The sequence below is a fragment of the Globicephala melas genome, chromosome 1 (genome assembly GCF_963455315.2).
Source record: "Globicephala melas chromosome 1, mGloMel1.2, whole genome shotgun sequence".
NCBI lineage: Eukaryota > Metazoa > Chordata > Mammalia > Artiodactyla > Delphinidae > Globicephala > Globicephala melas.
In genome coordinates this window covers 18,436,106-18,462,484 of record NC_083314.1, presented here as the reverse complement: position 1 = coordinate 18,462,484, position 26,379 = coordinate 18,436,106, and the positions used below count along the sequence as shown (strand labels likewise).

General features: G+C 38.8%; 1 protein-coding gene across 6 annotated transcripts in view; it reads right to left on the bottom strand.

The window, feature by feature from the left end:
- Positions 1–25,963, bottom strand: part of MARK1 (microtubule affinity regulating kinase 1) — a 141,325-nt gene extending 115,362 nt beyond the window's left edge. For 5 of the 6 annotated variants that reach the window (XM_060298766.1, XM_060298814.1, XM_030868341.2 and 2 more), the window contains exon 1: positions 25,823–25,963. In XM_060298766.1, the coding sequence (XP_060154749.1) occupies positions 25,823–25,873 (51 nt within the window). In that variant the 5' untranslated portion in view covers positions 25,874–25,963. Of the gene's footprint in view, positions 1–14,240; positions 14,260–25,822 lie in introns of those variants that run through there. The other variant, XM_060298902.1, reaches the window with a different exon arrangement.
- Between the last annotated feature and the right edge of the window lie 416 nt (positions 25,964–26,379).

The window sequence follows — 26,379 nt, the reverse complement described above, 5'->3', positions numbered from 1 at the left end:
TCCACTGCCAATTGAGAACACTGATGTCACCACACACCTATCCTCCTCTGTGCCCTGTTTTGATTCCTTGTTTACCTAGCCACCTGCGGACAATTCGGATTCCCACTTGGCTTTCTTACACTTAAAAGAAGCATTTCAGTACGCCAGAAAGTTAGACTTCACACTGTAAATTTAATATAACTTTTGTATTAAAATTTAACACAATCATTTTTGGGTATAAAAAGGAATAAATCCATGACTTAAAATACAGAAATTCTTAACAATTAAAATCATGTGTAATCCAGTAGCCCTAAGGTAAGCACTTAAAACTCTGGCATATTCACTTCCTTTATCTAAGTGTAATAATAATAATAATAATGATAATGGCAGCTAACAGTTACATAGCTTCCACTAGGTGCCAGGCACTGTTCTAAGGGCATTATATGTGTTCAGTCATTTAAACCTCACAACAACCCTATAAGATAGGCACTATTGTTATTCCATTTTATAGATAAAGAACCTGAAACATAAAGAAATTAAGTGGCTTCCCAAGGTCACAGAGCTAGTAAATGGCAGAGCTTGGATTTGAACTCACACGGTCTGACTTTAGAGCATGTACCCTTAACCAAGGAGTGATGTCGCTTCTATATCTGAACTGGGGTATACAAAGGGTGACTACCCCTCTTCAGGAGGTGAACAGGGAGTGGCTGAACCTGTGTTTAATTTCTAGATGCACTCCTCCCTAAGATACTCCCCTCTACCCCAAAACATTCCTCTGGGAGGTCTTTCACTACAGCTTGCCATAAGACATTACAGGCTAACACAACTGAGTCCCCAGGGGATACAAGAAAACATCTGCCTAAATTATATCTAAAAATACGGTATTATATTGTTTTAGAAACTTCCTAGTTCTTTCACTCCCACAAGTGCAAAAACCTTACAGCAAACTCATGCCAGAAATTACAATGGATATTTGTTCTTTAAATCATTAACTTAACACTCTAGTAGTCAAAGCTTTAGTCTTTTTTTTTTTTTTTTTTTGGCTGTGTTGGGTCCCTATCACTGTGTGCGAGCTTTCTCTAGCTGAGGCGAGCGGGGGCTGCTCTTTGTTGCGGTGCGCGGGCTTCCCGTTGTGGCGGCTTCTCTTATTGCGGAGCCCGGGCTCTAGGTGCCCAGGTTTCAGTAGTTGTGGCACGTGGGCTCAGTAGTTGTGGCTCACAGTCTCTAGAGCGCAGGCTCAGTAGTTGTGGCGCACGGGCTTAGTTGCTCTGCGGCATGTGGGATCTTCCCGGACCAGGGCTTGAACCCGTGACCCCTGCATTGGCAGGCGGATTCTAAACCACTGCGCCACTAAGGAAGTCCCAAAGCTTTAATCTTTGACTAAAGACTACATCCAGTTTAGATATATTTAGTAAATCTAACAAAATCCAGTAATTATTCCTGAATATAAGCTAATAATCGTATCAACTTAAATGTTAACACACTTCCTGAATAAATTTTGTAAAGTAAAGTAAAATTTTAACTGATGACTCTAACTCATGAACATGAATACGAGGGGTAGGGGGAAACCTCTCTGCAAAACATCTCAGAAGTTCATTTTAAAAATGACCAGAATTTAAAAGGCAAATACCATATCTACATAGCACCACTTCAGATTCTTAAAGTACTTCAGCATTTTCCAGAGAATGAGTGACTCAACTGCACATATTTACTGAACACCCATCAAGTAGCTACTGTGTGTACAGGACTGTACCAAAGACTTTTAGAGAGGGATGTATTTTACTGACATATTCTTGCTGTTTAATAGGACACAGCAAGCAATTCTGAAAGCCAACTATACCAGCACCACTACTTGACTGATAGGGGAATCAGTAACAGGGTTCTCAGTCTCAAGGAGTTTGCAGCATTGTGTGTGAGACAGGCTTAAAAAAATGACAGTACAGTGTGAAAGGACTGTCACAAAGAGCACACAGAGCAGAATCAACTGCGTGATACTCAATACTTGCCGAACAGAGAGCAGAGTCCCCTATTTGACATACTCTTCCCTCCCCTGGTTTTCCCCTTTCCTGGAGAGGAAGGGAAGGTAGAAGAAAAAGGTTGAATAGAAGTATTCAACCAAGCTGGTACCAACCTTTTCTATTCAAGGCGTTCCTCCTTAGCATGGTTTTTGGCCACTAGTAGTTAAGAACTTACTAGAAAATCAATCCTCAGGTTTAAACAAGCGGCCACTGATACCGAATTTATTCCCCTCTAGTTTTTAGTATCCAAGCAGTAAGCGGAAAGAATCTAGAGTGGCCAGAAGGACCAGTGGCATAATTTAGTAGCGCTATTCAGTCAACAAATAATTTCTACAGTGAAAAGGAAAGTACCAAAATGAGGTGTACCAATAAGTGCCAGAAGAAGAGGTAAATGACTTACCCAAGATAACTAGCTAGTGACTCATTAGCAGCTAAATAATCTTCCCCCTCAGGTCAACTGTATTCACCACGGATAAAATTCACAAAGACAGGATGCAATGAAAGGATAATGCGTTACCAGTCTCAGCATCTGCTAAATCCTTGTCCTAAGTCCCATGTATCACCCTACTCTTCTGCCCTAAGTCTGGAGAGGCTCTACTTTCTGGCCTCCTAATTTTTTTAAGGTTACTATGGGCTTCTCTAACCTTATTCTCAATACGTACTACCACAGTGAAATGTGTATGGGATTTCGTCATGAAACGTGAATCTTTTCTTAACTGGTGTCAAAGAAATCATTATTCTAATACTTGTTAAAACAGTAGAAAGAGTTTATTCAAGATTCTTGCGCAGGGATATTACAATACGGGACAGAGATCAACCCTGAATACAGCGAAGACATCTGGGGATTTTACAGCCAAGGAGCACAGGGAGGGAGTCAGTGGAAGGAAAATTACTGAGGAAACATCAAGGTAGGGGGATTCTCGCTAAACTGGCCAAACAGGATTCTTGCTGGAAGCAGGTCAAGAGCTTACACATCAAAGGTTGGGGCTGAGGAGCTTGATTAGATATGCAGGGTGGTCAGACAGCAAGGATTCTCGCTAAACCGACCAGCAGAATTCTTTGCTGAGATGGGACTGCGCAGGCTGCAAGGACAGGACAGACAGGAAGGCCGAGGTCAAAGCCTAGTTGAAAAGAAGGCTCAGAGTAGCCCGAGTGAAGTGTGATCAAGGACACAGCCTCTGTCACCAGAACTAGCATCTCCCTTTTACCAAACCCTTCTCCCAATATGCCAAATAAAGTTTTTATAAGCACCATATTAAAAGCTCTTTCGGGGGCCATGAGAAAGCAGGCCATGGGATTTAAAACCCGGAATGTCTCTAGAACATGCCAGCACACCCAGAACACAAGCTAATCATGCTGACCCTTTGCCTAAATCACCCAAGGGCCACCACTGCCCCCAGGGCCACTTCTTGCTGAGGCGCCCATGCAGGGCCCTGCCTCCTCTCCTGCCTGGTCCTCTCATGCAACGCTGCCCCTCCAGGCTGCCGTCTGCCTCTGAGCCGCCTTACACACAGGGCCTCTGCATAACGCTAGCATCTTCCTCCCACCAACTCCATTTTTCACAGAGCCGCTTGGCAAAGGACCACTTATCCTTCAAGCCTTAGTTCAAAGGCTATAAACTTTGCTTGAGCACTCCCTCCTGCTTCCCCCTTCCTTCTTTATTCCGTGTTCTGATCACTCAGATGACAAGGAGCTGTAACTTTCTACTGCACTTGTTTGTCTCTATGTCTATCTCCCTCTGCAGGCTCTGAGTCCTTCCAGAACAGGGAACAGGTTTCATTGGTCTTTGTATCCCTATCCTCTCCAGTTGAGATGAAACAAATAGAAAAGGAAATAAAAGCAAACCGTCTTTTGAAATTGTGAAAGCAGCACTGTTGATCCCCAAAGGAAAGGTAGTCATGCTTTAAAGATTCAAAGCAAACCTGTTACTATATCCCTCACAGGTAGTTCATTAAGACTTTGGACTGTTTCTCAGCTTCTGACTTGTTTACAACCTGAACTAAACTGATACAGTGGTCAAAAAAATATTAAATAATACTTTCTCAGAAGAGAGATTCAGCCTACAATCAAAGGCACCCTTTATTTTGTTGGCACCTCCCCCTCAAATAGAGTTCACCACGTAAAGCTGGGAGGTGGAAGGAAGGAACACGAAATTCCTCATTATCCCCTTCTTCCATCTCACACAAACGCTACACACGTACCTTATAATCTCCAAGCAAGACAATTCCATTATTTTCTACTGCTGTCATCACCCACCGAAAGGACTGATTCGCCATTTCTCCTATCCCACTTTCTTTAATAACCATCAAACATGGTTCTTTTCTCATTTTAATCAAAAGATGAGACTTATTACAATGTAATCATCATCATCGTCATAGCAGTGTTTTACACAGCCTAGTCAATGGATAGCAGCATCAGAACTACCTGGGCCCTACCCTAGAGAAACTGAGTAAGTACATGGAGTGAGAGGGAGAAGGGCTTAGGGAATGTGAATTTGAAATGCTCTCCCCAGCTGGTCTGCAGACTCACTATATTTGAGAAAAAATAACCTTGATTTACTAAAATGCTGAGTGTCAAAAAATGTGCCAAATACTATGGTAGGTAACATAAGATATACATAAGTAATTTGGAAGCAATTGCTGACCTCAGAGCTCTTCCAATTGAGTTAGGAAGATAAAATTTACACACAGAGGAATTTTAGAACAATGTTAATCTCTATCATATAGAATCTTCAGACATTAGATCAAGTGCCCAATCTTTAAAACCTTTAAGTATGGATCACTTTAGAAATACTGATTTATAAATTATATATGTATTACTTTACAAACAGATTATGTACATTAAAAAACATAACATAAAAAAGGTGAAAGTTCTTGGACATATACTAAATCTATAGTAGAGCAAACTTTATAGTAATTAATAAAACATTACTAATATTATGCAATACAAATATGTTTCTTGACTTTTTTAATCCTGGGTTAACAACTGGTAATACAGAGATTTGAAGGACTGGTTACAAGTTAAATTTATGTCAGTACTTGATCTCAATGACTGTCATGGATAAAAAAAAGTACCTCATACAAATAAAAGCAGTGCATCTCTGGTTACATTTGTCCATATTTCAATCTACCCACCAATTATGAGAAAAATTTTTATAAAAGTCATGTTAGGAGACAGCTTCCTGAAGACAATTAGCTGTTCTTGAAAAGTAACTATTTTAATAATTGTAACAGGGCTTCCCTGGTGGCGCAGTGGTTGAGAGTCCGCCTGCTGATTCAGGGGACACGGGTTCGTGCCCCGGTGTGGGAAGATCCCACATGCTGCGGAGCGGCTGGGCCCGTGAGCCATGGCCGCTGAGCCTGCGCGTCCAGAGCCTGTGCTCCGCAACGGGAGAGGCCACAACAGTGAGAGACCCGCGTACCGCAAAAAAAATAATAAAATAAAATAAAAATAATTGTAACAAATGGCTTCCAAAATCTAAGATTTTGATCTGCAAGATTTATAAACAGGTTTGAAAACTGTCCATATTTTAGAGTGTACAGATATGAGAATTTCAGAAATGACACAATTTAGGGTAATAAAACTATGTAAGTATGAAAATTTCTGAATACCCATTTTCAAAAAGCTTACTCCAGCCTTTCTGTAATATAGCAGGCAAGATATTGTAAAGAGTCCTCCAAGATAAAACACACTTTTTTTAATGCACTGCTGAGCTTGAAAGGCATAAGAGAAACATCCAAAGAAAAAAAACAAAACAAATAAACAAAAATAAAAGAGAAACTCCAGCTGAAAGCTACCACAAAAGCCACCATTGCCCTAGGATCAAATACTAAGCCTTGGACCCACTATAAGGTGGGAGAGCTGAATCTACAACATCCTCATTGAGCCAGGATCCGTAGAGTAGACAAAAGTGTCCCAGGTCAGTAGGGGTTCCCATTAGGGGCAATCACAAACCCTCTGTACAGGAAATCATCCTCAGTTTGGTCTTCCAAGTTTCACACAGATAAAACCAGGCAAATATGAGTTCATCAGCAAAGATCAGCAAATAAAGGGAAAAAAAACAAGTCACAGTGAACAAGTAGACAAACAACAGAGCTAAATCCCCAGGGACTTCAGGTAATGGAATTTCTAGGTATAGAATGTAAATAACTATATATTAAATGTTTAAAAAAGTGAAGATTAAATCACAACAGTAAACAAAGACCAACAGAATATTTTAAAAAAGCCAGTTTGGTCTAAGATAAAACCTTAGAACTTTTAGAGATGAAAAACAGTATTAACAAAACTAAAAATCCAACAGATGGGGACACAGAAGAATGGAGCATGCATCGCACACTCTGGCTTTTCAGGGAATTGCCCAAGGGACTGGTTTCTGCCCAGCTCTACTCAGGGTGCTGATGGGAACTGGCATATGCTAGATGCCTAGTGGCTTCTGAAAACAAAAAGAGCTGTTTAGTGTGCTGCAGCTTCAGAGCAACCACAGTACAGCAGACAGACACCAGAGGGAGCAAGAGATTACAAGCTGCCCTCCTACAAAAAGGAAACCTAAAATTCCTCTAATCAGGAATCTACCCAGACAAGTGAAAAAGACGCAACTACAGAAAAGGTTTGAGAGTCCTGAGCATCCCCAGCTGAACTGAACAGTGAAAATCTTTCCATGTATGAAGCCAGTACAGAAAGATTAGGAGAGGTAGCCATTTTTTTTTTACAGGTGTGGTTACCAACACAAAGCTACAAGGAACATAAAAATAAAAAAAAACACATGACCATGATCCACTCAAGGAAAGAAAATAAGTCTCCAGAAATCAAGCCTAAAGAGACCAGAGTTATACATATTACCTGACAAGGAGTTCAAAATAACTGACCTAAAGATGCTCAATGAGCTTATGAAAATGATGCATAAACAAAATCAGAATCTATCAATAAAGAGATAAAGAAAAGACCCAAACAGAAATTTTGCAGGTGAAGAATGCAATAACTAAACTGAAAAATTCGTTAAAGGGGTTCAACCAATTCTTGATCAAGCAGAATAAAGAATCAACAGACTTGAAGACAGGTTGTTTGTAATTATCTAGTCAGAAAAACAAAAAGAAAAAATAATGAAAAAAGAGTGAAGAAAGCCTAAAGTGCTTATGGAATACCTATGGTATTTATAGGGACTAATACCCACATTTTGGGGTCTTAGAAGATGAGAGAGAAAGGACAGAACGTTTATTTAAGGAAAAAAATGGCTGAAAAATTCCCAAATATGGAGAAGGAAATGGATATCCAGATTTAAGAAACCCAAGAGAATTTAAATAGGATGAACCCCAAACAGGATAAACCCAAATATGTCCACACCAAGACACATTATAATCAAATTCTTAAAAGTCAAAGACGGAGAGTTTTGAATGCAGCAAGAAAAATAGTACTTGTCAACATACAAAGGAACTCCCACAAACCTAGCAGCAGATTTCTCAGCAGAAAATTTGCAGACCAGGAAAAATGCAATTAATACATTCAAACTGGTGAAAGGAAAAAAAAAAACCCTGCCAACCAAGAATGCTGTATCCAGGAAAACTGTCCTTCAAAATGAAGGAAAGAAAAATTTTCAAAGATAAACAAAAGCTGAGGGAATTTATCACTACTAGACCTGCCTTACAAGAAACAAAAAGACACTAAACAGCAACAGGAAAGCATATGAAAGTATAAAGTCTGCTGGTAAAAACAAATACACAGACAAATACAAAATACTATAATACTGTAATGATGGTACATAAATCATTTTTATTCTGGTACATTAGTTAAAAAACAAAAATATTTTTTAAATTATAGCTATAAATGTATGTTAAAGAACACAATATAAAAAGATATAATTTGTGCAATCAATACTATAAAGTATTGAGGAGGGAAAAATAAAAGTGCAAAATTTTTGTATGAAATTGAAGTTAAATTGTTATCAGCTTAAAATAGATTGCTGTAACTATAAAACATTTTAGATGAGCCCCATGGTAACCACAAAGAAAATACCTACAGAAAACACATACACATACACACACACACACACACACACACACGAGAAATAAATCAAAGCATGTTACTACAAAACAAAAATCAAAACACATAAAAAGACAGTAAAAGATGTTGAGACAAAAAAAATTATAAGATAAAACAATTAACAAAATAACAAAAGTAAATCCTTCCCTATCAATAACTACTTTAGATATAAATAATTTAAACTCCATGCTCAAAAGACACAGTGACTGAAAAGATTAAAAAAAAAAAAAGAAAATCCCAACTAGATGCCGTTTAAAAGAGACTTGCTTTAGATTTAAGGATGCACATATGCTGAAAGTGAAAGCATGGAAGAAGATATCCATGCAAATGGTAACCTAAAGAGAGCAGGCGTGGCCATATTTATATCAGACAAATTAGACTTTAAGTCAAAATATGTCACAAGAGACAAAGAAGGACATTATATAATGATAAAATGGTCAATTCACCGGGAAGATATAACAATTATAAATATTTCTAGACCCAACACCAAAGCACTTAAATACACAAAGCAAACACTGACTGAAATTAGGAGAGAAATAGACAGCAACACAGTAACATTAGATTTTACCACTCACTGTTAATAATGGCTAGAACCCCAACAGAAGATCAATGAGAAAACAGAGGACTTGAACAACACTACAGCCTAGATGAACCTAACAGAAATATTACGAACATTTCACTCAACAGCAGCAGAAAGCACGTGCAACAGTCTCCAGGTGACAAAACAAGTCTTAACAAATTTAAGAACACTAAAATCATACCAAATATCTTATCCAAACTGGTATAAAATTTGAAATCAATAACAGGAAGAAAAAATGGAAAATTCACATGTATGTGGAAATTAACACATTCTTGAACAACCAATGGATCAAAGAGGAAATAAGAAACATATCTTGAGACAAATGAAAGGACAATACACAAAAATGTATGGAGATGAAGCAAAAGTAGTACTGAGGGGCATTTAGAGCAATAAATGTCTACATCAAAAAAAAATACATATATATTATATATAATATATATATACATATATATATCTCTCTCTCTCTCAAATAGCCTAACTCTACACCTCAAGGAACTAGATAAAGAAGAAAAACCTAAGCCCAAAACTAATAGAAGGAAAGATATTACAATTAAAAGTATAGCAGAAATAAATGAAATAGAGAATAGAAAAACAATAGAAAAAGTCAACAAAGAGTTGGTTTTATGCAAATTAACAAGCGACATTTTTTTTAGCTAGACTAACTAAAAAAGAGAGAGAGAAGACTCAAATAAATAAAATCATAAATGAAAAGGAGACCATTCAACTGATGCCATAGAAATATAAAGGACCCTAAGGGACTGCTATGAACAATTAATTACATGCCAAGAATAACCTAGAGGAAATGGAGAAATCCCTACAAACACAACCTACCGAGACTGAACCATAAAGAAACAGAAAATCTGGGGATATATATAACTAGTAAGGAGATAGAATTAGTAATCGAACACCTTCCAACAAAGAAAAACCCAGTACCAGATGGCTTTACTGGTAAATTCCATCAAACATTTAAAGAAGAATTAATACCAGTCCTTCTTAAACTTTTCCAAAAATTGAAGAGAGGGGAACACTTCCTAACTCATCATATGAGGCCAGCATTATGCTAATACCAAGGCCAGAAAAAGACACTACAATAAAAGAAAACTAAAGGCCAATAACCCTGATGAATATAAATGCAAAAATCCTAAACACATTAGCAAACCAAATTTAAAACATATTAAAGGATCATACACTATGACCAAGTTGAATTTATTGCAAAGACACAAAGATGGTCAACATATGATAATCAATGTAACACGCCACACTAATAGAACAAAGGATAAAAAAATCATATGATCATCTCTACTGATGCATAAAAGACATTTGACAAAATTCAATGCCCTTTCATGATAAAAATTCTCAACTCTCTAGGAATAGAAAAATTACCTCAGCATAATAAAAGCTTCATATGAAAAGCCCACAGCTAACATCATAATGAAAGTCTTTCCTCTAAGATCAGGAATAAGGAAAGTATACTCACTATTGCCTCTTGTATTCAACACAGTACATTCATCCCTCAGTATCCTCAGGGGATAGGTTCCAGGCCCCTCTCCCCCCCATGGATACCAAAATCTACAGATGCTCAAGTCCCTTACATAAAATGAAAGAGTACTTGTATATAACCTACACACATCCTTCCACATACTTAAATCATCTCTAGATTACTATTAATATAATAATATAATATGAATAAAAGCTATGTAAATAGTTCTTAGTCCACAACAAATTCAACTTTTGCTTCATGGAACTTTCTGTAATTTTACTTTTCGAACTTGTTTTAGTTGCAATTGGTTGGACCCATAGATGCTGACTCTGCAGATATATAGGGGCCAACTGTACTGGAAGTCCTAGCCAAAGCAATTAGGCAAGTAAAATAAATAAAGGGCATCCAATTGGAAAGGAAAAAGTAAAAGTATCTTTGTTTGAGGACGAAACAAATTACACACACACAAACTGAACTATAAACAAATTCATAAAAGTTTCAGTACAAAATCAACAAATATCAGATATGCTTCTATACAGAACCAACAAACGACGCAAAAAGAAAATTAAGAAAACAATTCCATTTATAATAGCATCAAAAACAATAAAATGCTCAGGAATAAACTTAACCAAGGAGGCAAAATACTTTTACACTGAAAACTACAAAACAATGCTACAAGAAATTAAAGACACAAGTAAATGGAAGGATCTCCTATGTCATGGATTGTAAGATTTAATGTTGATAAAATGTCCATACTACCCAAAGAAACTACAGATTCAACACACTCCCTATCAAAACCCCAATGGCATTTTTTACAGAAACAGAAAAAAGTCCTAAAATCCACTGGGAACCATAAGGACCCTTAATAGCCAAAACAAGCTTGAGAAAGAACAAAGCTGAAGGTCTCACACTTTCTGACTTCAAAACATTTTACAAAGCTACAAGTAATAAAACAGTATGGTACTGGCATATAGACAAACATATAAACCAATGGAACAAAAGCTAGAGACCAAAAATAAATCTATCTATATATGGTCAAATGATCTTTGACAAGAGTGCCAAGAATACACAAGGGGAAAAACACAGTCTGTTTCAACAAATGGTGCTGGGAAAACTGGATATCCAGATGTAAAAGAAAGAAAATAGAACTTTCTCTTGTATAATACACAAAATTCAACTCAAAATGGATTAAAGACTTAAACTTAAGGCCTGAAACTATAAAACTCCTAAAAGAAAACATAGAGGGCAAGGTTCACCACGTTGGTCTTGGCAATTATTTCATGGATATGACACCAAAAACACAGGCAACCAAAGCAAAAATAAGTAGGTGGGATTACATCACACTAAAAAGCTTCTGCACAGCAAAGGAAACTATCAACAGAGTGAAAAATCAACCTATGGAATTAAAGGAAAGATTTGCAAACCATATATCTGAAAAGGGGTTAACATCCAAAATACGTAAGGAACTCCTACAATTCAACATCAAAAAAGCAATCAGACTTTTTTAAATGGGCAAAGGATTTGAATAGATATTTCTCCAAAGATGTATAAATGGCCAACAGGTATATGAAAAGATGCTCAACATCACTAATCATCAGGGAAATGCAAATCAAAACTACAATGAGTGATCACTTCACACCTGTTAGAATATATTATCAAAACACAAAACCAGGAAATAACAAATGTTGACGAGGATATGGAGAAATCAGAACCCTTGTGCAGTTAGTGGTAATGTAAAATGGTGCAGCCATTATGGAAAACGGTACAGAGGTTCCCCAAAAAGTTAAAAATAGAACTACCCTATGACCCAGCAATCCCACTTCTAGGTATTTATTCAAAAGAACTGGAATCAGAAATATCAAAATATCAAAGAGATATTTGCACTCCCACAGTCACTACACCATTATTCACAATAGCCAAGATATGAAAGCAATCCAAATGTCCATCAATAGTTAAGTGGATAAAGAAAATGTGTGATATACATTCAACGGAGTATTTTTCCACCATAAAAGGAAGGAAATTTGTCATATGATACAACATGGATGGAACTTGAGAATACTATTCTAAATTAAATTAGCCAGTCATAGAATGATTAATACTACATGAGACTAGTAGGGCCAAGATGGCAGAGTAGAAAGACCCTGAGCTCACCTCCTCTTAAGAACACATCAAGATCACAATGATCTGCAGAACAACCATCAATGAGAAGGACCAGAACCCACCAGAAAAGATCTTCTATAACTAAAGACATAAAGAAGGAAACACAGCAAGACAGGTAGGAGGGGCAGACTTGCAATATAGTCAAGTCCCATACTCCCAGATGGGTAACCCACAAACTGGAGGATAATTACATTCCAGAGGTTCTCCCGTAGGAGTTAGAGCTCTGTGCCCACGTCAGGCTCCCCAGCCCCAGAATCTTATACCAGGAAGACAAGCCCCCAGAGGATTTGGCTTTGAAGGCCAGCAGGGCATAATTTCGGGAGCCCCACAGGACTGGGGGAAATAGAGACTTCACCATTAAAGGGTGCACACAAAATCTCACATGTTCTAGGACCCAAGGTAAAAGCAGTAATCTGATAGAAGCCTGGACCAGACCTATCTGCTGATCTTGCAGAGTCTCCCAAAGAGGTGGGGGTCAGCTGCAGCTCACACCACGGACCCCTTCTACCTCATGAATGCTTGTGCTGGTGGGTGCCATTGTGGGATTCCCCTCCCCCACTCATCAGCACTGAGACTTGTGCCCCCCAAAACAGCCTGTAGGACCAGTGGTGGGACGTCTCTGGCCAAACTGGCCAAGCAACTGGGTGGGGACACAGTCTCACCCATCAGCAAACAGACTCCCTAAAGACCTCCTGAGCCCACAGTGCCTCTAGACATGGCTCAAGATATGGCCCTGACCACCAGAGGGCCCAGGACTCAAATCCACCCACCAGACAGGCACCAGCTCCAGAATCTACTGCCCCACCCAGCTGCCTTCCAGTCTAGCCTCTGGAGCAGCCTCACCAATCAGGGGACAGGCTAGATGCAAGAAAACGACAATCCAACAGCCTGCAGGCCCAGCCTGCCCACAGCAGGCCAGACCCTGCCCTGAGACCAGCTGGACCCCACCCTGCCCACTATCGGGCCAACACAAGCTTCAGGACACCTCACACCCCATATCCAACTCTGTCAGGAACCAGCCCCCCCCCCAACCAATGACCTGACACCAGCTCTGGGATCCCTAGGCAACCAAACTTCAGGACCTGGTGCTGTCTGCAAGCAGTCCAGCACTAACCCCAGGACCTGGCTTCAACCACCAGTGAGTGGGCAACAGCCCCAGAGTTTTCTGGATCCTGACTCTGCCCATCAGTGAGCCAGCATAAGCCCCAGGGAGCCTAGGGGTTCTGTAAACAGCCACTTCGTGACCCAGTACCACTAACCAGCGGCCAGCAGCCTCTGCACAAAGCAGGGCCTGGTAAACTAGCAGACTGGGAGCCAATCAAGCCTATCAGACTGCCCACAGAGCCCACAACAACAGAAGGACCCATGCAGCCCTCATAGGGGGAACTCCTAGAGCATATCGCTTGGGTGATGAGAGGAACTGCATTCTTGGGAAACGTAATCAACCTACCAGACACAAAAAAATAAAAACAGTAACTTAGGTAAAATGTGGTGACAGAGAAATAAGATAAAACCTCAAAGAAACAAGATAAAATCCCAGAAAGAGAACTAAGTGAATTGGAGAGAAATAATCTACACAAGAAGGTGTTCAGGGTAGTGATCATAAAGATGATCAAAGAATTCAGGAGAAGAATGAATACACAGAGTGACAACTTAGAAGTTTTTAACAAAGAGTTAGAAAATATAAAGAACAACCAAACAGAGGTGAAGATTACACTAACTAAAATGAAAAATACACTAGAAAGAATCAACAGTAAACTAAATGATAAATAGGAACAGATCAGCAAACTATAAGACAAAGGAGGGGAAATCACTGATGCCAAAGAGAAAAGCAGAAAAAAAGAATGAAAAAGAATGAAGACAGTTTAAGAGACCTCTGGGACAACATCAAGCACACTAATATTCACATTATAGGGATCCCAGAAGGAAAAGAGAGAAAGGGGAAGAGAACATATCTGAAAACATCATAGCTGAAAACTTTTCTAACCTTGGGAAAGAAACAGATATCCAAGTCCAGTAGGCACAGAGAGTCCCATACAGGATTAACCTAAAGAGGAATACACAAAGACACACTGTAGTTAAAATGGCAAACAGTTAAGACAACATTAAAAGCAACAAGGGAAAAGCAACAAACAATATACAAGGGAACTCCCATAAGGCTATCAGCTGACTTTACAGCAGAAACCCTGCAGGCCAGAAGGGAGTGGCACGATATATTTAAAGTAATGAACGGGAAAGACCTACAACCAAAAATACTCTATCCAGCAACGCTCTTGTTCAAAGTTGATGGAGAGATTAAAAGCTTTACAGATAAGCAAAACCTAAAAGAGTTCAGCACTACCGAACCACCTTTAAACAAATATTAAAGGAACTCCTCTAAGTGAAAAAAGAAAAGGCCACAACTAGAAACATGAAAATTACAAAACGAAAAAGCTCATCAGTAGAGGCAAATATAACAAAAAGGGAGGAAATCATCCAGGCACAAAGCTAATAGGAAGTTAAAAAGACAAAAGTAGTAAAGTCATCTATATCCACAATAAGCAGTTAAGGGATACACATAACAATTAAATGTAAAATATGATATCAAAAACAGTCGTTGTGAGGGGAGGAGAGTACCAATGCAGGGTTTTCAAAATCCATTTGAAATTAAGAGACCAGCAAATTAAAACAATCACATATTACAGGTTGCTAGATAAAAACCTCATGGTAACCATAAACCAAAAATCTATAATAGATATCCACACAAAAAAAGAAAAAGGATACCAAACATAAAACTAAAGATAGTCATCAAATCACAAGAGAAGAAAATAAAAGAAGGAAAAAAGAAAGACCTATAAAAACAACGCAAAACAAGGAACAAAAGGGCAGTAAGAACATACACAGAAATAATTATCTTAAATTTAAATGGACTAAATGTTCCAATCAAAAGACACAGCCCAGCTGAATGGAAACAAACAAAAAAAAGACCCATATATATGCTGTCTACAAAACACTCACCTCACATATAAAGACACAGACTGAAAATGAGGGGATGGAAAAAGGTATTCCATGCAAATGGAAATCTAAAGAAAGCCGGGGTAGCAACGCTTATATCAGACAAAATAGGCTTTAAAATAAAGACTGTTACAAAAGAAAAAGAAGGACACTACATAATGATTAAGGGATCAGTCTAAGAAGAAGACATAATAATTGTAAATATATATACATCCAACATAGAAAATCCTAAATACATAAAGCAAGTATTAACAGACATAAAGGGAAGAATTGACAGTAACACAGTAATAGTAGGGGACTTTAAAACCCCACTTATATCAATGGACAGATCATCCAGATAGAAAATCAGTAAGGAAACACTGGCCTTAAATAACACAATATAGCAGATGGACTTAATTGATATACAGAAAGCATTCCATCCAAAAGCATCAGAATACACGTTCTAGAAAGAGTGGATATATGCACGTACAAACCTGATTCACTTTGCTGTACAGAAGAAACTAACACAACATTTTAAATCAACTACAACAAAAAAAATTTTAATTAAAAAACGAAAACAAAGGGCTTCCCTTGTGGTGCAGTGGTTGAGAGTCCACCTGCTGATGCGGGGAACACAGGTTCATGCCCCGGTCTAGGAAGATCCCACATGCCGCGGAGTGGCTGGGCCCGTGAGCCATGGCCGCTGAGCCTGCACGTCCAGAGCCTGTGCTCAGCAACGGGAGAGGCCACAACAGTGAGAGGCCCGCGTACCGCAAAAAAAAAAAAAAAAAAAAAAAGAATTTAGCACCATGATGAATAGAATTGCATCATTACCCAAAAACTGAAATGCAGAACTTTTTTCAATACTTGTGATTATTTTTACCAAAAGTACACTTTAAGAATAAATAATATGTAGATTTTACACGTTCTTTCCAAGTGCACATGGAACACTCTCCAGGAGAGATCACATGCTAGGCTACAAAACAAGCCTTGGGAAATTTAAGAAAACTGAAATCCTATCTAGAGTCTTTTCCAACCACGACACTATAAGACTAGAAATCAACTATGAGAAAAAAACTGCAAAACACACAAACATGTGGAGGCTAAACAATATGCTACTAAACAACCAATGGATCACTGAAGAAATCAAGAGGAAATGAAAAAATACCTAGAGACAAAAGAAAATGAAAACACAACGGTCTAAATCCTATGAGACGCAGCAAAAGCAGTTCAAAGGGCAAAGTTAATAGCATTCCAAGCATCTGGGGAAACAATAAAAATCTCAAATAAGCAACCTAACCTTACACCCAAAGCAACTAGAGAAAGAACAAACAAGGTCCAAAGTTAGTAGAAAGAAAGAAATCATAAACATCAGAGCAGAATAAATGAAATAGAGGCAAAGAAAACAATAGAAAAGATCAATGAAACTAAAAGATGCTTCTCTGAAAAGATAAAATTGATAAACCACTAGCCAGACTCATCAAGAAAAAAAGGGAGAGGGCACAAATCAATAAAATTAGAAATGAGGAAGAAGTTACAACTGACACCACAGAAATACAAAGGATCATAAAAGACTGCTACAGGCAACTATATGCCAACAAAATGGACAACCTAGAAGAAATGGACAAATTCTTAGAAAGGTACAACCTTCCAAGACTGAGCCAGGAGAAAACAGAAAATGTGAACAGACCCATCACAAGTACTGACATTGAAACTGTGATGAAAAATTTCCAACAAACAAAAGTCCAGAACCAGATGGCTTCATGGGTGAATTTTATCAAACATTTAGAGAAGAATTAATGCCTATCCTTTCGAAACTCTTTCCAAAAATTGCAGAAGGAACACTCCCAAACTCATTCTATGAGGCCACCATCACCCTGATACCAAAACCAGACAAAGACACCCCCCCCCAAAAATGTTACACCCAATATCAGTGATGAACATAGACACAAAAATCCTCAACAAAGTGCTAGCAAAGGAGGCAAGAATACACAATGGAGAAAAGATAGTCTCTTTAATAAGTGGTGCTGGGAAAACTGGACAGTTACATGTAAAAGAATGAAATTAGAACATTTTCTAACACCATACAGAAAAATAAACTTGAAATGGATTAAAGACCTAAATGTAATGCTGGATACTATAAAACGCTTAGAAGCAAACATAGCCCCACAAACTGTGAGGCTGGGAAGTAGATATAGTCATGTTCAAGAAGTCCAAGAAAGGCTTAACTTCCTTAGGTTTGTTTTAAACAATTAGCGTTGCTCTTTTTAAGACAAAGAATACCAAGTGGATATGCTGTATGACTAGGTCTTTGTTAGGTTCTCTGACATAAATCACAGCAGTATCTTTGTGGATCCACCTCCTAAAGTAATGAAAATAAAAACAAAAATAAATAAATAGGGTCTAATTAAACTGAAAAGCTTTTGCACAGCCAAGGAACCCATAAACAAAACGAAAAGACAGCCCACAGAATGGGAGAAAATATTTGCAAACAAAGCGACCAACAAGTGATGAATCTCCAAAATATACAAACAGCTCATGCAGCTCTATATCAAAAAAAACAACTTAATCAAAAAATGCACAGAAGATCTAAATAGACATTTCTCCAAAGGAAACATACAGGTGGCCAAAACACACGTGAAAAGATGCTCAACATCGCTAAATATTAGAGAAATGCAGATCAAAACTACAATGAGGTATCACTTCACACTGGACAGAATGGCCATCGTCAAAAATTCTACAAACAATAAATGCTGGAGAGGGGGTGGAGAAAAGGGAAACGTACTACACTGTTGGTGGGAATGTAAATTGGTACAACCAGTGTGGAGAACAGTATGGCGGTTCCTTAAAAACGCAAAACTAGAACTACCATACGAGCCAGAAATCCCACTCCTGGGCATATTATCTGGAGAAAACCATAATTTGAAAAGATACATGCACCCCAATGTTAACTGCAGCACTATTTACAATAGCCAAGACATGGAAGTAACCTAAAATGTCCATCAACAGATGAATAGATAAAGAAGATGTGGCATATATATACAATGGACTATTACTCAGCAATAAAAAAAGAATGAAATAATGCCATTTGCAGCAACATGGATGGACCCAGAGATTATCATACTAAGTGAAGTAAGTCAAACAGAGAAAGACAAATATGTGATATCACTTATACGTGGAATCTAAAAAAAATGATACAAGGGAACTTACTTCAGAAACAGAAACAGATTCACGGACTTCAAAAACGAACTTACGGTTACCAAAGGGGAAACGTGGGGGTCGGGGGGGGGAGGGATAAATTAGGAGTTTGGAATGAATATATACACACTACTATATATAAAATAGATAATCAACAAGGACCTACTGTATACCAGAGGGAACTCTACTCAATATTCTATAATAACCTATATGGAAAAAGAATCTGAAAAAGAATGGATATATGTATAACTGAATCACTTAGTTATACACTGGACACTAACACAACATTGTAAACCAGCTATACTCCCAATGTAAAATAAAAAATTAAATTAAAAGATAAACAGCTCATACACCTAAATATCAAAAAAATAATCCGATTTAAAAATGAGCAGAAGAAATGAATAGACATTTCTCCAAAGAGGACATACAGATGGCCAAGAGGCACATGAAAAGATGCTAAACACTGCTAATCATCAGGGAAATGCAAATGAAAACCACAATGAGATATCACCTCACAACTTTTGGGATGGCTACCATCAAAAAGAGCACAGATAACAAATGTTGGTGAGGATGTGGATAAAAGGGAACCCTCCTACACTTTTGGTGGGAATGTAGAGTGTTTCAGCCACTGTGGAAAACAATATGGAAGTTTCTTAAAAAACTAAAAATACAACTACCATGTGATCCAGCAATTCCGCTCCTGGGTATATACCCGAAAAAAAAAAAACAGAAACACTATTTGGAAAAGATATATGCATGCCAATGTTCATAGCACCATTATTTATAATATGGAAGCAATCTAAGTGTCCATCAACAGACAAATGTACAAAGAAAATGTGGTGCGTATGTATGCAATGGAATACTACTTAGCCATAAAAAAGAATGAAATTTTGCCATTTGCAGCAGCATGGATGGACTTGGAGGGTATTATGCAAAGTGAAATAAGTCAGACAGAGAAAGGCGAATACTGTATGCTATCACTTACATATGGAATCTAAAATATACAACAAACTAGTGAATACAGCAAAAAAGAAGTAGACTCACAGATACAGAGAACAAGCTAGGGTTACCAGTGGAGAAAGGGAAGAGGGGAGAAGCAATATAGAGTAGGGGATTAAGAGATACAAACTATTACATATAAAATAAGCTTCAAGGATATATTTACAACACAAGGAATATAGCCAATATTTTATAATAACTATAAATAGAGTATAACCTTTAAAAATTGTAAATTGTACACCTGTAACTTACATGATATTGTACATCGACTATACTTCAAAAAAGAAAAAAAACTGCATGAGTCCACTTAAATGAGTTATCTAAAGCAATCAAACTTACAGAAGCAGAAAGTAGAATTGTGGTGGCCAGGGGCTAGAGAGAGAGAAAAATCGGAGCTGTTCAATGAATATAAAGTTTCAGGCATGCAAGATGAGAAAGTTCTGCCTCAGTTAACAATATTTTATTGTACATTTAGAAATTTGTTAAAAAGGCAGATCTCATGTTATGTGTTTTTTCCCACTATAAAAAATAATTTCAACAAAAAGGTTAACAGTGATTTAAGTACAGCTAAAGAGTTTTAGTTAACTGAAAGATAGGCCTTAAACATGCTACATGCAGAAATTGTACAGCAGATTGTACTATAGATTACAGTACAGGGAAACAATGAAATAGGGGGAAAAAAAGAATAAGCATCTAAGACATATGCAGGATAGAAAGAGAATTTTAGCATATCTAATCAGAGGACCAGAAACACTAGAGAGAACAGTAGTAAGGCTATATTCAGAGAGATATGGCTGCTCCATTTCCAAAATTTATGAAAGATATAAGCCACAGAGTTTAGATCTAAACAAATTATACAGCTTGTAGTACAAAGACACAACTCACAGAAAAAATGAATCAAGAAGTTAAAGCATAACTATGGAGAACAGTATGGAGGGTCCTTAAAAAACTAAAAATAGAGTTACCATATGATCCAGCAATCCCACTCCTGAGCATACAGCCAGAGAAAAATACATGCACCCCAATGTTCATAGCAGCACTATTTACAATAGCCAAGACGTGGAAGCAACCTAAATGTCCATCAACAAATGAATACATAAAGAAGATGTGGCACATATACACAATGGAATATTACTCAGCCTTAAAAAAAAGAATGAAATAATTCCATTTGCAGCAACATGGATGGACCCAGAGATTATCATACCAAGTAAAGTAAGTCAGAGAGAGAAAAACAAATATCATATGAGATCACTTACATGTGGAATCTAAAAAAATGATACAAGTGAACTTATTTACAAAACAGAAATAGATTCACAGAAATAGAAAACAAACTTACGGTTATCAAAGGGGAAAAAGGGCAGCGGGAGGGAGGATAAATTGGGAATTTGGGATTAACAGATACATACTACTATACATAAAATAGATAAACAACAAGGACCTACTGTACAGCACAGGAAACTATATTCAATATCTTGCAATAACCTATAATGTAAAAGAATCTGAAAAATGAAAAAAAGAATCTGTATAACTGAATCACTCTGGTGTACACCTGAAACTAACACAACATTGTAAATCAACTATACTTCAATTTAAAAAAAAGAAAAGAAAAGAAGTTAAGGCATATGGAAGAGTTAAGGTACAACATAATCTAATCAGAGTACCAAAATAAAATTCTAAGGATACCAGAAGCAAGGCAATGTTCAAAAAGATAATATATGGTAAGTATCCAGAACTAATAAAAAGAATATGAATTCAAAAACATGAGAAGCAAACAAGAAGAAAAGAAATCCATACTTAAATACACTGTAGTGAAAGTATAACACCTAAGAAAAAGAATCTTAAAAAGAGACAGACAGAAAAGACACCTATACCTACTGGCAGATGACTTCTGAACAGGAACAATGGAAATAAGCAGACAATGGAAGATCAACTTAGAATTGGAGACTGAGCAAGGTTCTCTTTCAAGAAAATGGACAAAAAATATTTTCATATTTAAAAAAGAAAGTTTATGACTAACAATCCTTTACCAAAAGAACTGTGAAGATGCTATCAGGAAAAGGGAAAATGACCTCCAAAGGAAAGTCTGAGATGGAAAAGGGAATGGTAAAAAAATAATAATTTAAAATATGTGGCTGATTCTAAACAACCTGAGCTTTAAAAGAATAAGAAGGAGAAGGAGAAGAAGGAGAGTTAGTAATAGCACTGAGTTCAGAAGGAAAATGATAGAAGGCAAAGACATTTTTTTCTCACGATGGACCGTCCTGCATACCCACTTTGGAGACCAGTGGTATGGACTATACACACACAGATGTTCAGCTACATCAGACAGCAATGCTGGCTGCAATCATTTCAGAGGTCTTCTTAAAAACATAAGCCATGCCATAAGGGACTTGTAAGTTTGGGATAAGGGGAAAAGAACAGGGTACTCGAGACAGAGAAAATAGCAAAGGTTCAGGAATGAGATGAGCATGGCACACCCTGTTCTTCAACCAATAAAGTATCTCATATCATCGCACATGCTCTTTTGAAATCTCTAAGACAAAAGCAAAACAAACCAAAAACCTCAAGAAGCAATAACGTGAGTAGAGCAACAGTGAAAGACATCAGATATTCGTTATGACCTTGGGCAGGTCACTTCACTCTCTGAAGGCTTTGTAGTATGTAATATCTACCGTTCCTGGTGTCACTAGTATATTTTGATGACAAATGAAAAAATTCAAAAGGGGAATATTATAGGACTGATCTCATATATTACTACTAGTCATTGTACTGGCACTGGCGATACAGAACAAAGGAGACAAAGTAAATCAGCAATTAGAAGGCAATGTGATAGATCCTGTGACATGAGGTATGCACAGGGTACTGAGAAAGCCCAGCAGTAGTGGCAAAAGCATGCTTCACTCTTGCCTTTTCAAACTACTAATGTCCACCTTGGTAGTTGTTCCAGTCATCACAGTGAAATTCAGATCTATGAAAAGAATCATCATCAAGAGTTTTGTTATTAAAAGTTTCAAAACAAATTTAACCAAAGTCAATTTTAAAACATCCCGAGAAGGAATCAAATCAATTTCCTTCATACTGATCAAAATTTCACCACAGAAAGCTAGTAGGGACACTTTGGATCCATAAAAATTAGCAAAATTAGAGTTTTTCTAAAACATGAAAACAATTCTTGCTCCATTTAAAGGTACATAAGAGTAATGGTAATATATTCTCTCTAACCACGCTGGAATTATCCAAGTATAATCTAACAGAAGCAAAAAAAAAACCCGGAATATTTCAAACACCCATTCTCTTTCTGGACTTACTCTTTACAACCTAACATCAAACACATTTTGCATAAATTAATTCTATGATCTACAACATATGTTTTCTACTTCACTGCGAAGTATTCATTGCCTTTAATCATCGGTTGTTCTGTTGTATTTAGCCATTTGAGGCCTATTAATAATGCACACACAAATCCTTCATCTAAGAAAATACTCTTGAAAAAATACACACAGAATGTTCTCAGAGAAAAGCAATTCTTTCTCGCTCTACTAGATACAGTGGTAGTAAAGAGGAGAATATTTACTACTAATGTTACAGTGCTGCAACATTCTTCCTCTGAACTGTTTAGTATGTATATAATACTAACATTTACTTACATATCCTCAATATATATTAGTGACATGGGGAAGGGTAGATATCATATATTCCCAAGGATACCAAATCCATTCACATATGACTAAGATGCTTATAATAACTGCAAATGACAATACAATTCAAAGATTCTTTAATTACCTTATTTGTTTAAATTAAAATATTTTGGGCAGTAATAAAATGTTTTTAGTTATGTCCTTAATATTCCAAAAGGCTTACAAGCATTTAATAGTCACACGAATGTAGATTTTCACAACCATTTTTTAAAATGTGTCAATTTAACTGAAAACAACTTCAAACAAATGTTCATTTTGATTACCACACTGGCCTTAATATATTAGCTAACAAGCAGATATGTTCCTTTATTTCACTGATGAGAGGTAAGCAAGAATGGGTAATGACATTGACTACCAACCAGAGAACAGAGAGAGACACGAATGGTGATTTAATAGCCATCACTGGTGATTCCTTTGATAAACACCTATAGCACCTATAAACCAATTTAGCCCTATTTGCACACAGCTTTCTACTGTACACTATTTCTTTGGGACTATACTTACCTTTCTTCTTAAGTTCTTTGAGGGGAGAGGCCTTGTCTTAAATACTGCTTCTCTATCCCTTCCAGCTCAAAAACCAAAACTGAGTGCATATGTATTGATAAATTAACAGCCACAGTATAAACAGGTACTTCGCATGGCAATTAGGAGAAAATCAGGATGTGGGTAAAGGAAGCTAAACGGAGCTATAGCTATGCACAATGCAACCAACACCAAGGGACAAGATCATAAAAGTGACTTTGAAATAACATGCTCAGAAACAGAGCAAATCAGTTTACTTAGCATAATCATTTTCAGAAGGTACAGAAAAATTTAGCACACTGTTATTGCTTAACTGAGCCCCCCCACCTTTTTTTTTTTGGTCTTACAAGTGATGCTGCATTTTGTACTATTCCCTGATTCAGATTTCTATAATGCTATCTCATGTCTGTATAAAGCACCTTATTCATACAACTGTGGAAAGAGCTATACTATTCAAAATCCGAAAGAAAATAAAAACAATGTATTTTTTCACCTTTCCTAGGTTAAAAACACACAGAGTGTTTTGCTAATAAAAACAAAGGTCATCATCTGTCTTACTTTTCATTCATACTGAATGACACGTTTTTTTAAAGATTTTCTGTTAGAAAAATTCTGTACTACCTTGGCTTTAAAATCAACTTTAACCCAATTTTGCACCTTGTTCCGTCACCTTCTTCAATCTCTTAATCAAAATTATGTATCAATTATATTTTTAAAAACAATTAGGAGGCTTTTAAGAAGTTACAATGTAAACTAAGTTATAAGTTACCGTAACAGCAACCTTACTCTCTATCTTTACCATTTGAAATGCAAGACACTAGACGAGACGAAAGCATACTCTGAAATCTCTTCCTGGGTCTTCTACAATAGTCTCTTACCAAAATTTCTTCTCCCTTTGTATATCAAGTTTCTGCGCTCCCCTACTCTCCAAGATTAAAAAAATCTGTTTATACCTCCCCCCAACACTTCAGGGGTGAGTCTGTATGTCTTCTGTCTCATATCTTTTGTTTAAGAACGCCAAAACCCTTCATTATTTTATTTTACCAACCCTATGAAGGCAGTGATACACCAAGGGCTGGAGGGTCAAGGAGTTAACTAGGCAATCAGAAACTGGAGAGCCGACCAAAACTTAACACCCCTCTAAGGGGTACGCAAACCCAGTCAGAAAAATCAGCAAAGGCCCTCTTTACAGGTCATGAGGGCTTAAAAAAAAAAATTATTTTTAAACCCTTTCCCACAAAGGAACTCGTGCACACACACACAACTGCACTTTTCAGAATGTGGAAATACAACTGATCTGGTTCTTTCGGTTTTCAAGAGTTTAAACACCAGGGACATCTGCATCTAGATAAAAACTCCTGAGGGCAATTTGATCAAAGACAGAAAATCCTTCCTTCAAAGAAATGCACCTTGTGACACTCCAAGGAGGAGGAGAGGTATTTAAAGTAAAACCTGCCCTGAATTATTACCACCGACTTGAGAAAGAGAAGCAAAAGCCGTTGGCTTCATACAGCTTTTAAACATTTTGCTGTAACCCTGGGGCCACAGAAGCTGATGGTGAAATTCTTCTGCTCATTTCTATAGAAGAGTATCACACAGCAGTAGAAACTCGGGACACACCAACACACACATCCATCTCTACTCCCATTCTCGTCCCTTCCATTCCCGACCTTCCCCCTTTGGTGCCCAAGACCCAAATGTGGACACAGTTACAAAAAGCAAAGTCATGGGGCAATGCAGGCGGGTGGGAGGGCAAAGGACCGAAAGAGCCAGAAAAGCAAGGGAAAAGAGGCAGTCGGCTGGCTTGTCTGTGATCATAAAGCAAACATTCGGGTGGGGATACAGAATGCCGCGTGGAAATAAAGCTATCCGGGATGCCCACTCTGCCATCTCCTTGTGCCTGTCGCCCTCCATCACCCCACCGTCTCCCGGAGGACCACCTCCGCGGAGAGGGCGCCACTTACGGTGCCCCCACCCTCACCCTTCAGGGGAAAGCAGTGAAATGCGCCTGGAAGGGAGGATGGGGGCTCAGCCGGGGGCGAGGGTCACGCCGGGCGCCAGGTGAACACCCTGCAGCGGGTGGCCGCTCTGGGGCCCCGGGGCGGCCCATGCGGAAGGTGAAGCCGGGGTCCGGGGAGCGTCTGGCCCCGCCGCTCCCGGGGAGGCTCCGGCTACTCACGTTCTCCGTGTCCCGCTCATTCACCGTCGGCAATGGCGTCCGCGCCGACATTTTGTGCGGGCGGCAGGGTCGGGCCGGGGTCTCGCGGGCCGGGCTGCGGGCCCCGGGAGCGAGCGGCAGGGGCTGCGGCCGCGGGCGCGAGGCCGGGGCCGGGCGAGCGGCTCCCACAGGCCGCGAGCGGTGCAACAAGCGGCCCCGGCGGCGGAGCGGGGGGAGAGGACGCGGAGGAAGAGGAGGGGGAGCCGCTTCCCGCGGCGGCGCCGCCGGGGGACGCGAGCCGGGGCGAGGGAGGGCTGCGGGCTAGGGCGGTTGCCCGGCGCGGGCCGGGCGGCGAGGCCGGCGGGATGCAGCGCCGAGGCTGGGAGGCGGGGCGGGAGCCGGGGGGCGGCGTCCGGGCCCCGCTAGGCTCTCCCGGCCATGGCCGAAGGTGAAGCGGCGCTGCAAATCACTGCTTGGCTCGTACCGCCGAGCGCGGCCAGGAGCCGGGAGCCGCGGCCCTGACAGCGCCGCCCGCGCCGCGCCCAGCGCCCCGCCTCAGGTGAGCGGCTCCGCCCGGC